Source organism: Diorhabda sublineata, chromosome 10, assembly GCF_026230105.1.
Source record: "Diorhabda sublineata isolate icDioSubl1.1 chromosome 10, icDioSubl1.1, whole genome shotgun sequence".
NCBI classification, from domain to species: domain Eukaryota; kingdom Metazoa; phylum Arthropoda; class Insecta; order Coleoptera; family Chrysomelidae; genus Diorhabda; species Diorhabda sublineata.
The window spans coordinates 6,300,850-6,317,359 of record NC_079483.1 but is presented as its reverse complement, the minus strand read 5'-3'; the positions used below and the strand labels follow the sequence as shown (position 1 = coordinate 6,317,359).

The 16,510-nt window shown below is 34.3% G+C and overlaps 2 protein-coding genes across 9 annotated transcripts in view; both read right to left on the bottom strand.

The window, feature by feature from the left end:
* Positions 1-210: 210 nt before the first annotated feature.
* LOC130449270 (carboxypeptidase M-like) lies at positions 211-11,179 on the bottom strand. 4 transcript variants are annotated; one of them, XM_056786981.1, is made up of 12 exons: positions 10,947-11,176; positions 6,460-6,761; positions 5,608-5,741; positions 5,171-5,307; positions 3,153-3,340; positions 3,025-3,054; positions 2,822-2,958; positions 2,610-2,765; positions 2,381-2,557; positions 2,225-2,317; positions 2,051-2,161; positions 373-511 (listed from the first exon to the last, which is right to left on the bottom strand). In XM_056786981.1, the coding sequence occupies exons 2-11, from the start codon at positions 6,758-6,760 to the stop codon at positions 2,060-2,062; spliced, it is 1,455 nt and encodes a 484-aa protein (XP_056642959.1). In that variant the 5' UTR covers position 6,761; positions 10,947-11,176; the 3' UTR covers positions 373-511; positions 2,051-2,059. The 4 variants fall into 4 exon arrangements, with proteins under 4 accessions (XP_056642958.1, XP_056642961.1, XP_056642959.1 ...); XM_056786980.1 differs by lacking the exon at positions 2,051-2,161 and having other exon boundaries at positions 211-511; positions 10,947-11,179; XM_056786983.1 differs by lacking the exons at positions 2,051-2,161; positions 3,025-3,054 and having other exon boundaries at positions 211-511; positions 10,947-11,179.
* Positions 11,180-13,936: 2,757 nt separating this feature from the next.
* LOC130449268 (solute carrier family 26 member 6-like) overlaps positions 13,937-16,510 on the bottom strand; it is a 38,125-nt gene continuing 35,551 nt past the window's right edge. For all 5 annotated transcript variants that reach the window (XM_056786978.1, XM_056786979.1, XM_056786977.1 and 2 more), the window contains exon 13: positions 13,937-15,630. In XM_056786978.1, coding sequence (XP_056642956.1) covers positions 15,503-15,630 — 128 coding nt within the window. In that variant the 3' untranslated portion in view covers positions 13,937-15,502. The remainder of the gene's footprint in view (positions 15,631-16,510) is intronic.

Genomic DNA, 16,510 nt, shown 5'->3' with positions numbered 1-16,510 from the left:
GATCTAAAGTCAAGTTGATTTATCAAAAAAACATGAAAAAGTCAAAAAAATTTATTTGGGAAACTTTTGACATATTTTAAATAATATTAAGCAAAATTACTGCAATGCTAATTATTGTTTAGTCTAGTTTTTTTAAAAAAATGATTATTTTATACAAAAAATAATATTTGGTTTCTCTTTTTCAATCAGTTTTGAAAATAAAATTCAGTATAAATTGAAATAGTTTAATTGTAACATTTGTAAATGTTGTTTACAAAGAAAAATAACAATAAATAATTTAAATATTAACTAAGCTCGGAATCTAAAGTAGATAGAGAACATTTCTATATATATATTTTTGCTTTGTACTCTATTGCAATAAATTAAGACGTAGGGTGACCAGATTAACCAAAATAATTTACTAAGTTTGAAAACCCATTGGTATTGAGGATAATATGCCAGTTTCTTGATGTTGTGGTTGATATACTGGCCGATGTATGGTCTGTTGGGTCTGATAATGACCTTCTTTCCTCTGAAAACCAATAAATTATCATATTCCAAGTATTTTCAAAATAAAATTTAGTTAGTAGTGACCATATACGCTTTCAGTGGAAAATATGAAATTGTAATTGTTGTTGAGTATAAGTTGGTTGGTCCGTCACAGTATAAAGAAATAATTTTTCAAAAAATTCTATGGAAATATATCATAATTATGAAGTGTTTCAATTCCTTTGAAACATTGTTCATATGACTTGGAACAAAAAAATGACTTTCATTTATTTACAATAATAATACAAATTATTAATACATTTCAATTCACTTCAAAAATATGTTTTACTTTTCAAAAAAAAACATTATTTTGTACCGGATTGATATCAACTCGAAATAATGAAATATCGATTGTAATCGATAAAAGATAAATCGAAATAGTGAAGATACGTGGAGCGAGTGTAGAAATGTTGGAAATATTGGGGAAAAGTGGGACTAATACGATTCAAGATATTTAAGTTATGAAAAAATTATATCCAATATTTTTGTTTTTTCATATGTTATGGGGGGAAAGGAAATAAATAAAAAAGATATTTCATGATCATTGATATATTTGAGAGATTGTTAAAATCTGTTAAGATTAATCATCATTCTATGATCAGATAAACTGGCATGATTTGCTAGGTTACAACGTTTCAGGTGAAGCTTTGTATCACTGTAGTGTAATTTCAATCTACGAGTGATATCTGATAAGTTTTCGTCCCAACGCAGAAACTACCCTTTTTCTATAACATTTTTATTTTTCATCGTAGTATTTTAAGAAGTCACCAAGAGTCAGTACTGGTGAAAGTGCACGTCTTAAATTTTAGCTATGACTCGTCCAAAATAGCAGGTATTTTAGTGAAAATCTTTCAACTCATGCGCAAATTTATTTCAAAACCTATATTGATTTTCACATTTAATCATGAATAATTATAGTTGAAGAATACATCCTTAAAGTAACTAATTTTCCTTTTACTTAAATGTATATAGTTATGGTGAAGTAAAAACTTAATTTCTAAAAATTTTATATTTATTATTTATTTCTCACATTTTGACTGTTTGTCAATCGAATATTTTCCCTATTTCACTTGTACATGTAACATATTGAAAAACATTCTAAAATTAAATTATTTCCCACTTTCCCCTATTTCGTCTTATATTTCACAAATTACATGGACTCTATTATTTAAATTTGTTTGTGTTTTTATCGGATATAATCGATTAGTTACTCACTCGATTAGATATGAATCAAATAAAACACAATCATTTTGATAGTATTTCTATAATAAATATACCGAAAGACGATGGTAAAGTGAATAAAGCAATTGTTTTAAAGTGAAAAACTAATATTTATAAGTAATAATTTAATAAATTGTGATTAATGGTTAATTCGTACAATACGTAAGATGAAATATCAATAACTGTAAGTTTTTCATAACCTCAATTTTCATTTTTGTTTTGTTTCGTTAATATAATTCATAAAAGTTTGGTTTTAAAAGTAAATACAATGAAAGCGTATATTTTTATTGGTCAAACTTACATCTATTTATTAATTTTTAATTCCCTTTGTCGACTTTTGTACATTAGCATTGTCGTTAGATATTATAGTTTTCGGAGGCGATGTCACGGGAGGTACAAAATATTGCCAAGGCTAAAATTATATACAATAAACCTACTACCGCCACCAAATTAATATTTTATGTATCAAACTCACTTTTGCACCGTGTAATGTGATATTTAATAGAGTTGGGTGTTGTTCAACTACCATAAATTCGACTTCTTTCGGTATGTATCCATCAGCATAAACCTAAAGGAATTATTGTTTTAAAGTAATAAAAAATCACTATTATGTATTGAATCGATTACTAACTTCCATTTTGTATATTCCTGGTAAAAGTATTCTCCAAAATTCTCCATATTTTGTTGTTTGGAAACCAACATCTCTTAATTTGATTTTTAGAGACGCTTTTCCAAGTGGATTTCCATTTTCATCCATAACAAATCCTTGTACGCCCCTATGAGCTTCCGCTAGAAACTTTATTAGTGCCTAAAAAAAGAAAAATATTAATTTTTTGATTAAAATATGAATAAATGTTTACCAGTTTGTTATCTTCCCAATACTTAGGCAATTCATGTGCTGGGGGGTATTTGCAACAAGAAACTTCCAATGTTACCTCCATGCATCCATACCAAACGTAATTATAGTCCTGCATACCACCAGTTAACGGATACCATTCGGCTCCGTTGGTTATACCCTTAAAATGTCCGAATTTCAAAAATTATCATTAAAAAAGGATTAAAAATATCTTACTCTTCTGAACGCAGTTCGAGAAGTTTTACAAGAAACTCCCCTGCTCATTTTGGCGTGATTTGTGGAATAAGTGATGGCCAGATGTTTGAATACATCATCGTCTGGTGTTAGAGACGGAGTTGAAAAACTCTGGAACACTTTAGATCATAAAAAGTTTTAATATTAACCATTACATACATATAAAAACTTTGTATATTACTTACAAGAACATAATGCTGACGATCTACAAATTCCTTACAGCAGCAAATAATACTCGATGAACAATCGTTTTTTTTTAAATACAACAATTAATATAAGTCGATTTAAATTGTTTTCAAATAAAATTACTTACGAGAATTAGGGGTACTATCGAAGGGATAGCTAGCAACTAGTGCTCCGCCGTGTAAACTTCCCGATAGAACGAACTGGATTTTGGAAATCCATTCTTTTACTGCTTCCGTTTCGGGTTGGGTTCTTTTGTTATTTTGTTTGAAATAATCAGGAAAATTCCTGTTTAAATCAAAACCTCTGGCGTTATATCTGGAATGTGGAGTAAATAGGACGGATTATTGATATGCAAGACATTATATACATATAAAATGTTAGTCGAAAGACTATTACATGCCTGACCATTACATGTTCGACCACTACATGCCCGACTATAAACCTACCAGACTGACAAATCCGCTGATCTGGCTCTGCAACACCTCGTGAAAAGGGCGTAGAGCACATTAGGCAGCGGAAAGATTGGTCTGGCGGCATTCCTTGACATTGAATGTGCATTTGACAATACCTCCTTTGTTGTACTTTGCCGGGCGCTCGAGAGACGTTGTAACGAATTATGTTTCATAGAGGCAATTTTCACCCAACGTTAAGTTTCTGCTCAATTAAACGGCGTAATTGTCGAGAATGTAGCGGGCAGGGTGAAGTTTTGTTTCCAACCCTGTAGTATCTGTTCGTTGACGATTTGATCCCTGAACTAAACAAGACAGGCTTAAACAGATGACGTAGCCTGGAAACGAACACCGGAGTGCTACTTCGAAAGGCTAAGGCAAAGAAAAACCAGGAGGCACGTAACACTTGGAGATTGTATCTGGGAGTAACTTGGTTTAACGTGGAAAACAAAATAGAAAAGGTCGGCTGCGCCTTCTGGTCTTGTAGAAGGACCTTCGGATGTATATGGGATCTTTAAACCAAGGTCTTATGACAAGGCTCCTGCAACTAGTGAACAGTTGGTGATGCTCCGAAAGGCCAATGCCGAAGAAAACCGAAACTCTTGCTTTTCACCAAGAAGCACGTCCCAAAGTGTAACACTTGGAGATTGTATGTGGGAGTAACCAAGATACTCCAGGATACATACCTTAATGGCACGCACGCAGTCATCGTGTGGAGTTCAGCGCGTCACGTGTCTTAGTATACAATTTGAAGCCATGAGGACGGCAAACAGACTAATCATCCCCAGAGAATACCAGGCTGGACAAAATGGACGAAAATCTGGTTGCAGACCGTGACTGAATGTCAATATTTTTGAAAGGTCTTGACCAAATTAAACCCGCTATACTAAATAATGGATAACATGGCTGCAAGATGAATAGCTTGGCTGGAGGAGGCTTCTGCGAAGGGATACCCCAAAATATGGGCTGTGACGGATTGTGGACGCGCGGTACTCAATCCACGCCATAGAAACACAGTAATTTCCATCTATTCAAACATCAGAGCCTCCATACTAGCTATAGGCTAGTACTGGGGTGCAAGAAATCCCTACAAGAACTGGTGAGTGTAAGATCCAGTTCGGTTAATAGGGCACCGACGAAGTGAATTGGGGATAGCGAAGAAAACATCAAAAAGTCCACAAATTGATTATATCTAATCGTAAATTGAAATTGCGTGAGATAGCTGAGGCCATAAATATATCAGAAAACAGTGTGTTTACAATTATGCATGAACATTTGGCCACGAGAAAGTTTCTTTTAAAGTGGAGTCGAAACGATCATCAACTGAGTGGATTGCAGCCGGTAAGCGATCCAGTTCAAATGAAGAAGGAGTTGCTGCAACTGAATAAACTATTATGAGGCAAAGGACAAACATTTTTGGCAAAAAAATGTGTTTTTCTTAGTTAGTCACACGACTTATTGAGTATAAGTCATAAAATCGAACAAATAACTTCACAAACCACACAAAAATTTAAGGCAAAAGCATTTGTTTACCACACGGCGGTCATTTTTAAATGGACGTCAGCTGATTTCCACAATTCGTTATATTGCTCAATATAATTTTCTTCTTTTTTTATTTTTATAGTCTTGTATAATTTATTCAGCGAGGAATGCACAAAATGAACATAGACAATTATTTATTTTCTTAAATCCTCACCTTCCTTGACTCCCATCGCAATTGCCTTCTTTTGATACCTCGAATCCGTCTGGGTTCATCGAAGGCATTATATGAATTCTGGTATTATCCAGAAGCCAGCGAATATATGGATCCACGGCATAATTTGTAACCAAATACTGAAAATAATTTTTTCATATTTAATTTTTTTATTAATTAAATTATTTAGTATGCCAAGGACAACAAGATTTGTTCTTGTTTTGATTAGAAACAACACAAATAAGAAATATCATTACATAATAATTTATTCGTGTATACAGTGTGTATCATAAAAATGGAATGCGTTCGGAAATAAATGGAGGTCAATAAAAATTTATAACACAAGTTGTGGCTGTGAATTGTAACCAAAAAAAAAAAACGGTTAGATGATAAAACTAAATTTTTTTAGTATTTAAACATACAGGGTGTTTTATACGTACGTGAATCAATTGTAACATCAATTCTCTACTAACTGCTTCATTTCCGTGCATATTTCCGATATATTTGACGTCGGGTTTTCCAATCATGTGTTCGTAAGGCGACGCCGAAACCACCATAACCCATAAATCTCTACCTGAAGTACGAAAATTGCAATTAAATGCGAAAATATACCTGCGTGCAAAGAAATCGGCCCAATCGGTAAACCTTTGACTGCATTAAGCAAATTCAGCTCTGGGATCGAGTTTGGGGAAGGAAAGGTAATGTTCCATGGGATTTAGGTCAGGACTGTAGGCTGTCCATTCTATAAATCTTCCAAGATTCTGGCGGTATGTGGCCTTGCATTGTCAAGTATAAAGGTGAATTGCTAGAATCTCCTCGATATATCTATCAGCCGTTAAACCTAACCTAACCACCTCCACAAGCACTCCGATCTTCAAAGCAGCGATCTACAAATTGTCGTCACTATCATGGTCTCATTTGAGAACAGAACAGATTTCCAATGTTTCAACGTCTCGATCAGATGATCTTGAGCACACAGCAGACGTACTTGCCGATGATTTGAGGTAAGTTCTGGACCAATCCCAGTTGTTTTAGGGGTCAGTTCATTTTCCTGCAGTCTCTTTACGGAGCTCTCGTCGCACTTGGGCGTTATTAAGGTGACGATTTTTTAATTTGGACAAATTTCTTATTACAATCACCACATAAACACGTTGCTTAACATATAAACGTAAAGCCTTGCTGAGATCTGATGAATAAGTTACAAAAATTATAGTTAAAGTCAAAAGTTTACAGTGGGCCGATTGCTATGAACGCAAGTTTATGGTTTTCAGTCAAAATAAAAATGATCTAACCTTGTACAGATTTTCCTATGGAGTATAGCGCTGTTAATTCCGGATACCTCGCTGTAGTATGTCGTAAAAAAGCTGTCATCTTTTCATAATTATGATATTTATATTCAATATTGTACGGTTCCGAATACGGGTTGCCGTTGTTTTCGAAATTTTTCGCTTGGACATCGGGAAAAGATTCTAATGAAGTTTGTAATATGTTTGCGTGAACATTTTCGTTTGATACATGTTTGTTATTGATATTTTCTTGCGCCAAACACGTCATATAATGCGCCGAAAATAATAAAGTGAGAATAATCTTCATTCTGAAATACATTTTTCGTTTTTATTCATTATTCGATGCAGGCGAGTGCCTAGCGAATAAAACTCGCTCTGTATAATAATTATAAATCTTTTGAACGACAATTAAACTGTCAATTACTTAAGGCGTCGACCAAGAATTAATTGTTACTTATCCCAATTATCCCAAGAAAGCCCGCGTTGTAGGCGACACTCGGCCATTTTTGATATTTATGAGTCAGTCGGCGTTGTGCTAGAGCCACGTAAACATGTCCGCCATTATTGATACTCCCGCCAACTATGAATTGCGAAGTGTGATTCGTTTTCTACAGGCGTTAGTACTGCGGATATCCATCGGAGAATGAGTCGTGTATATGGGGAAATTGTTTGTAAGACTTGGAAGAATTTCGGGATTAGGCGCGAGATCAGACTGGACACTGCCATCTAAGACGACACCTTCACACCATGCGCGTCACGGATGATCCGGAGTGTCGCTGGTGCATGGAGGAGGACGAAACTGCAGACTATGTTATGTGTAAATATGTAAACAGCATTCTAAATATTATGAGAAGCAACAAATGATACAAACAAACATAAATTAGAACTTAGAGGTCTCAGTGACAACGAGTTTTCGCACGCTAAAGGTTTGGAGATCATTATTTTCAAAAAGGCGAGGAAGTGAATTGAGAGACACAAAAAGTTCATAAAGAAAAAGCATCCTGGAGGAAAGTTTGTGTTTTTGGCCAGCTATGGCGACTGCTCATTATTCAAAGTATGTTGTGGTAGTTTTTGCAGGGTTGATTATTATTGAGAAGTCTAGGAACGTTCCTAATGTGCCTCAAATGGCAAATGAATATTTTTGGCGAAATTTGAAACGAAACATGGGAAAATTTTGAGAAAATCCAACGAACGTATTTCATAATTTATTGCAATATTTGAAAACCAAAATTGGGCAATCGAACTAAATGGAAGCTGATGCAGTTATACGAGGTTGCTATTTAAGTTTTGAAACAGACAAATTACAATATTTTTTCAAAATATTCTCCATTAATTTCAATTTTGGATGCGTTTGAACTAATTTTCCATTCCGATTGAGGTGCATGTGATTCGTAAGCATCCACCGCTTCTTCGGGTGTAGAAAAACGTTAATTTTTGATCGGCGGTAATAAGAAAAAATCATCGGGTGCCAAATAAGGACTGTACGGCGGACGACTCGCCAGTTGACTGTTCAAAAACGTTTTTGTTTGTCGTTGTGGAGATTAATTCATCTTCTGCGATTGATTCCCTGCTTTTTTCGAACACTTTTGGCAAACAAAGGCTGGTGTACCATTCAGAATGGATCGTATAACGTTGCTCCGATTGAACGGTGGTGCCAACTCCAGTTATTCCGAAACAACAGGCTATCCTTAGATTCGTATACCATACAGTAGATTGTTGTTTAGTTTCACACCCATGATTCGTCGCTTGTTACGATCTTATGAAGCATTTTTGGAGCGATTGTCAAATTATGCGAACAAATTGGGATTGGAGTTAATGTCCAAATATGCTTCAACGACTAGCATCGATGATTTCTGGCGCAACAACAGATTTTTAACGAAATTTATGTTGTACCGACGTTCGATTATGATTTAATACGGAAAACCAGTGAAACACGTTGGTTGGAAATGATGCTTCATCAAAAAAGGTCGAAAATTATAGAAAATTTTCGCATTTAAATGTTCGCGATTCAATTCCATTTTTTTCTACCAAGATGAATGTTTTAAGAATCCGTGAACAATTCAAACAACACTCGTATAACACGTTCTGATTACGTTCACCAATAAAAACGTCAAACTTTATGATTTAAACGTCGATTTGACATTTCCAATCACTGTTGTCATATCTCAAAACTTTAGTAGCAATCCTCGTAATAGGATTATAATTATAGTCCTTTCATTCAATCACCGCTAGAGAAAAGTCAATTTCCAATGACCGGGATATAATCTAGAGTGAAAGTAATGAAAATATCATAAGATACATATTACTACAAATAAATCGTCAACGTGGTCATGAAACAAAATAGAAAGCGTGTAATTCAGAATAACAAAAGAGTAAACGATAATGGTCATATAATTGGCATCGTATTATTATTAGAAATAAATACATAGTTGAAAATAGAAGAAATATTGTATGCAGAATGTCGATAAACTATTTTTATACCAAAAGTTTTTTTTTGTTTAAAATTTTCAGTAGTACGATACAAATTTATGTAATTAAACGAGTTCTGGTTATTAAATAACGAGACTGCTTACGAAAAATGGTTTTATTATAAAAATTATTCTACGTTAGAACGCTCCCCTTCAATATTCTCCCATCCCCTCGCCACACACATTTCCATACGTTTTCTCCATTGATCGAAGCAGTGCTGGAAGTCTTCTTTGGTGAGTGCCTCCAGGAGCTCTGCTTTACCGCTTCCATCGACTCAAATCGGGTCTATTTCAAAGCAAATCTTGTTCTAAATTTTCAAGGAAATCTGAGCAGACCTGTTGACGCGAGAGCTTTTGGTCAGGGGACAGATTTTTTTGGCATCAACTTATCATAGATTTTTGTTATGTGTAATTCCTCTAACTGCGCAAATACTATAATAGTGACGGAAACGTGTTTTGGGACGTACATAGACAAGATATCTGGATACCCAACGCGCCTAGGGCGACTTCTAGGCGCGCAGTCTCGTTATTTAATAGCCAGACCTCGTATAATAGAAAAAAGTTTATATCGAAAGTTAAATAGAACAATATTTAGATCGTTTTTTTAAAGATAAATTGCAGAAATGTGTCTAATAATTTTGAAATATTAAAATATTTAACTAGTTATCTAAAAACAACTAATAAATAAATAAAAAAATAAAAAAAAAGATTAAAAAAATTAAGTGGTTCACAAATTAGATATAGAAATGTTAATTTCGACGGGACTATGAAGAAAATATTAACCGGACTATAATAAACAAAGCAATCGACACGTACTATTGGAAAATGTGTTTTTTGGAACCCTAATGAATAGTTACACCAAAATCTAAAAGTCGGCAACAATTTTTTTCAATTTCCATACGATTTTATATGAAATCGGAAATATTTGCACCGATTTTTAGCTCAAAACGTTTTATTATAACTTTGAATGTCAATTTCGACTGGACTATTAAGAAAATATTAACCGGACTATAATAAACAAAGCAATCGACACGTACTATTGGAAAATGTGTTTTTTGGAACCCTAATGAATAGTTACACCAAAATCTAAAAGTCGGCAACAATTTTTTTCAATTTCCATACGATTTTATATGAAATCGGAAATATTTGCACCGATTTTTAGCTCAAAACGTTTTATTATAACTTTGAATGTCAATTTCGACTGGACTATTAAGAAAATATTTACCGGACTATAATAAACAAAACAATCGACACGTACTATTGGAAAATGTGTTTTTTAGAACCTTAATGAATAGTTACACCAAAATCTAAAAGTCGGCAACAATTTTTTTCAATTTCCATACGATTTTATATGAAATCGGAAATATTTGCACCGATTTTTAGCTTAAAACGTTTTATTATAACTTTAATTGTCAATTTCGACTGGACTATTAAGAAAATATTAACCGGACTATAATAAACAAAGCAATCGACACGTACTATTGGAAAATGTGTTTTTTGGAACCCTAATGAATAGTTACACCAAAATCTAAAAGTCGGCAACAATTTTTTTCAATTTTCATACGATTTTATATGAAATCGGAAATATTTGCACCGATTTTTAGCTCAAAACGTTTTATTATAACTTTGAATGTCAATTTCGACTGGACTATTAAGAAAATATTTACCGGACTATAATAAACAAAACATTCGACACGTACTATTGGAAATTGTAATAATCGTGAATTTTAAATTGATTTTTTATCGAATTTAAAGATGAGTTCCATCGAAAAAACATGTATCCGAACAACAGTAAATTATAATTTACCGTTATTAGTTGTTTCCGTCGACCTCTTTTATTTCGGTGAAACGACATCGAAGCTCCATTAGTGCCTATTATTCTTAACGTTACGTCTACCACTGTATAATTAGAATAATCGATGTCTAAATAGAACATATTTCATTATATCAACCTTGAACTAGTTACCCAGAAAAAGAAAAATGCCGCGCATTCTTCCAATACCTGAAATCGAATGATGAATTTACCTTTTGTTTTGCTGGTACCGTTGGTCAAACTTTAATTTTTCTTATGTTTTAACATGTGGGCGAGTTTTCATTTGAAATTTTATATTAAACCGATTCGATATAATGTAACCGCACGGAGGATTCAACGAACACTGACACTGGCTCTTCGGTTGGTCTTGAAAACGAGGCCCACAATCATTTGCACCTGAATTGAATTAAATTCCCACTCCTTTTACGTCTTTCTCCTTTCTTTCCGGGAATATCAAACATCGGAGATGGAATTTATAAAAGCTTTCGAGTGCTAATCGTTCTTTTAAATTAATTAAAAGTGAAATTGTTTTTATTCATATCGTTCAGAATGTTTACAAGGAAAAAAACAAATTTTCTGTGATGATTTTTATACAGAATCAATCTAGAAATGTTACATACTGTAATTATTATTATTTTGTTGAAATATCATTTAAAATACGAGGTTTGTCGCAGAAGAACCTTGTCTGACCAAGAGATGACGGTAGTTTAGTTTAGTTTTTGCTTGGCAACCATCAATACTGAACGTTTTCAGTAAATATCAAATACAATTCATTTATTTGAAACACCTTAGCTCAAACAATATAAAAGCTACTAGATTCTACTCTAAGTGAGACTGATCCTTCGTTATCAACAATAAAATATTGGATAGCAACGTTTCAACGAGACCGTACGACCTTCGAAAACGAGCACAGCAGTCGTCGACCAAATGTGGTGACGACGACGACGAGTATTTGGCAACGTTTCATAGAATTAAAGCCTCATTTTTGCGCCGTTGGACAAATAACTCCGTGGTCAAAGATTTTCCAACAATCTAGAGGTGATGTCAGCAGTTAATGGCTATTTCGAAGAGCTCGACGATTCTTATTATGAAAAGGGTATCGAACTTATTGGAAATCGCTGGGAAAAGTGTATGGAGCTAAAAGGAAATTACGTTGAAAAATAAATACCCAATCGAACGTGCCTTTTGTTAATTATTTTTTCAAAAGCATGTTGTGAATAATAAAGATAATGAAGTATTGGAAATGGTTCAAGTTAGCTCGAACTTCTAACAAAGAGAAAAGTAACATATGAAAGATTTAAACTGATGCCATCTCTTCAAAAAATACAATTCCATCTACATGTCGCTCTCTATAACATTTTAAATGCTCAAAAGTTGTACTGAATCGATTTAGTCTAAAACTTTCTGTTGAAATTGGAGCCTAAAACACCAATATTCAAAAAACAACATTAGATCCGACTTTTAGGTCTTTTCTTTCACGTTTTCAGTTGTTTTCACTGGTTTAGAAAACCTCGATTATGCCAATAAAGTGAGATTCTTGACTATACAAAAAGAAACAACTCAACTTGTTACAAAACTAGACAGATGAGTTCTAATTGAGTAGTCTCAGAGTTTATACCGTTTTCAAACGTTATTCAATTGTTGATAAGATATCTGGAACCATCTTCGTACTTGACAACCCTGTACTTTATTCTACTTGATATACAAGACAGTCTTTTATAGATTAAAAAAACTTCCAGTTGATTTCGCAAACTTTCAACGACGGACCTTGCGATTTATTTATGGTTATCGTAATGGTCAGACGTACCGGAAATTGTAAACGTTTAAAATCGACTGGTTGGAATAATCGATATACGCGGGATCAAGACATCCTCTCCTTTGTATTTTCCCTTTACGATTGTTGTTATTAATTATCTTTTTCACAGCCAGTCTTGTTCCATTGCACAGTCGAGGTGATCCTATTTTTAACTGCAAATTTTGAGGTGATAATCCAGGGAAAATTCTGAATGGTCACATTAAGACTTTCGTTCACCTAGCCAACTGGGAAAACACGCCGAATAAGCTCCAGTTTTGAGTCTGTAACGGAAAGGCTGGATCGGCAACTATGGGACGCCGCTGACGCTAACAAGGGATCAGGAAACGCACTTAATCGGTTGACGGGCACCAAACCACCTGCACACGACAGCTTACCATCAACAAGCTAACAGGATGGTAGAACGTTTTCTTATGGGATTCAAAGCAGAGATATGGTGCCATCAAAATGACCAATAGGCCAAGATCGCACCATCGGTCGTTATGGGCATCCGCGCGACGCCATATGAAATACTATTCGGACAACCCATGCTTTCGTCCGAGGAATTCTTCGAGTCCGGTGAGCCAGCGGAGTTTATCAAGGAACTACTCCGGCATTTCGACCTCCTACGACCAACACCTCGTGGTGCAGTAAAACATGTTTTACTGCGCCACGAAGGTGTAAGAAACTCGTTGTGCATGCCTTACAAAGAATTGAATGATGGGATAAAACTTTCATTATCAAAGTACGCGGAAAAAAACGGAAACTGGCGTATACGATTAACGAGACATCACCAGACGACAATGGCGTGATTATCTTCCTATTGGACAGGCACCAGCAGCAAACCAAAATACAGAACAGCAGCTTGATGGTAACCAATCGCAGCCGATGGACTTCCAGGTAGAGGACGACGCATCAGTACAACTACCTCGATAGCAGCAGCAAGAACTTCGACGTATACGAAGATTATTCCGTCACTAGTGTGGTGGATTAAGTGGCGACCAAGTTTGATACAACATTTCTTCCCTCAATATAACGGCAATTCATCCAAACCTCACCCAGGAATTTCCAAGTAACTTTCTCAATGTCCAAATAGCATAAAATCAAAATTAATCCTTCCCAATATACCTAACCAAATACCTTCTACCTGATCTTTGTTCCGTAATACACGAATCGAGGCGAGGCGTTTCCGGAGGGCCTTATCGTACTAGCGCGCAACGATCACGCCGCGAATTCATTGCGAACGCCCAACGACATCGCTGCAAATAGCATCGTGGACGCCATTTTGTATTGTGTATTTATTTAATGTATTGAGCACTACAAACACGCGAACACGGAGTCATGGCATGTAGATTTTCACATACGAGGAATAATTGAGGTAAAATTAATTAATAAATAAAACGAATTATATCAAAAAATATTCTTTATTTTTTTTTTCAAGAATATAATAAGATATCACATCCAAGAATTGTAAAATTGTCATAATAAAAATATGCGAAAAAAAAATATCTCATTAAAAAGTATTAATATTTATGATTTATATACAGTGTGAGACAGTCAATGGTATAAATTTATTACTATGCATTTTTTCTAAAAAATTATACACTTCTACACACTTATTACATTTCCCGCCAATAATATACTCCCACACGCGACAAAACCCCAAATCCCGCCAAAAGGTTCCATTATAAATACAAGGTCCAAGCGACTAGTTCCCCAATTATCTCAAGACCAGTAGTCAGTATCTTAGTGTCAATAACTTTTTTGATTGTAAGCACATTAATTACTATTTTAATCATTTTATATTTTTGTTTCAGCTTTTCATTTACTCGGTGAAAATCCAAGGAGTAGGTAGATTGAGGCTTTGGAATCAATCACAAAAGGGGTGGAGGCAGATCGAGACCACGGAATCGGATCACTTCTCACCAATGAACGAATAACCACCCTACCCCCACCCTTGTCTTGATAATGGCTCCAAAGCGGGAGCCGAAACGTCGAGAATTTTTAAACGCGGTTCCTAGTTCTCATATGTACAATTACATTGTTGTTGATCTTGGAATTTTCACATTGGATCCGGTAGACTGCGCCACGATCGCATTACCGACTATTCAGTTGTATATTGTTTCATCGGAAGGAAAGATATAGGGACACACATAAAGTGATTTAGGAGAATTAAAAGCAATTAAAAGTGAGAAGAATAGTTATTCGGACAAAATGTCATGAGATTTAAATCCCGATTCTATACAAACAAGAGGGAATGAGAACATTATGGTGCCGCGTGCTCAACAATCCTTGCCGAGCACTATGACACGTTTCCCTGGCAGCATTGTCACACGTAGAGGAAATACTCTGAACTCTTGTAATTATTCGTAGCTTCTTTGATCGTAAGGTTCGTGCGAAAAACAAGGTACTTCAATTGGTTACGCGTGGTCATTAATCTTTATCTTCATCCATATCTTTGTACCGGGATTACAACCACAGTCCTTAACTTTCTTTCGACAATTTCTCACTATATCCACTCAAAAAAGACATACCTCGAATCACTGCTCGTCGAAACGCATCAACAACATGGCCGACGCCTTGTTGTCGTGCCTGCTCAATAGATGTCGCTCTGTCGGTAAAGCTATTAGTAACATCATATTTTGTTGTTCTGTACTGTATATGAAAGTTGAAAGACTATTAAATAATATTTATAATGAATTGCAGAAAACAGAAAGATATATTAGTACTTTTTAATGATGTAATTAAAATAAAATGTAAAAGTTAATTAAATGTTATTTTGAAATTAAAATTTTTAAATTATTTTAAGTACTTATTTATTTAAAACGATATAAGTACTACTTTTGTCATATGGTCTTTTAACACTCTGTATTAAGTAAAAATCGAATTAATTAACATAATTTGGCTTTCAATATTATAACAAATATATATTCTTTTTGAAAAATAAATTATTTTTGGTATTGCCTAAACGTACATTCATTCATTTTTACTTAGAACGTTAACTTGCGTATATAATACTGCGTCATGGACAGTAGGGAAAATCAAAAATTTCTTTTCTTTTTTCTCAACTTCATCACATTTGTGCATAACCTCAAACACTGGTCCTGGAATAAAATTTTATAGACACTCATTTATGAAATTACACTGTATATAAATTAGTATAAAATCGACTACAAAAAATAGTGTCGATCGCATTATTTTTGTATTGACAATTGACAGTGACATAGTGTCGATTGCATTATTTTTCTATTGACAATTGACAGTGACATAATGTCGATCGCATTATTTTTGAATTGACAGTGACATAATGTCGATTGCGTTATTTTTGTATTGACAGTGACATAGTGTCGATTGCATTATTTTTCTATTGATAATTGACAGTGACATAATGTCGATCGCATTATTTTTGAATTGACAGTGACATAATGTCGATTGCATCATTTTTGTATTGACAGTGACATAATGTCGATTGCATTATTTTTCTATTGACAGTGACATAATGTCGATTGCATTATTTTTCTATTGACAATTGACAGTAACATAATGTCGATTCTATCATTTTTGTATTGACAGTGACATAATGTCGATTGCATTAATTTTTGTATTGACAATTGACAGTGACATAATGTCGATCGCATTATTTTTGTATTGACAGTGACATAATGTCGATCGCATTATTTTTCTATTGACAATTGACAGTGACATAATGTCGATCGCATTATTTTTGAATTGACAGTGACATAATGTCGATTGCGTTATTTTTGTATTGACAGTGACATAGTGTCGATTGCATTATTTTTCTATTGATAATTGACAGTGACATAATGTCGATCGCATTATTTTTGAATTGACAGTGACATAATGTCGATTGCATCATTTTTGTATTGACAGTGACATAATGTCGATCGCATTATTTTTGAATTGACAGTGACATAATGTCGATTGCATCATTTTTGTGTTGACAGTGACATAATGTCGATTGCA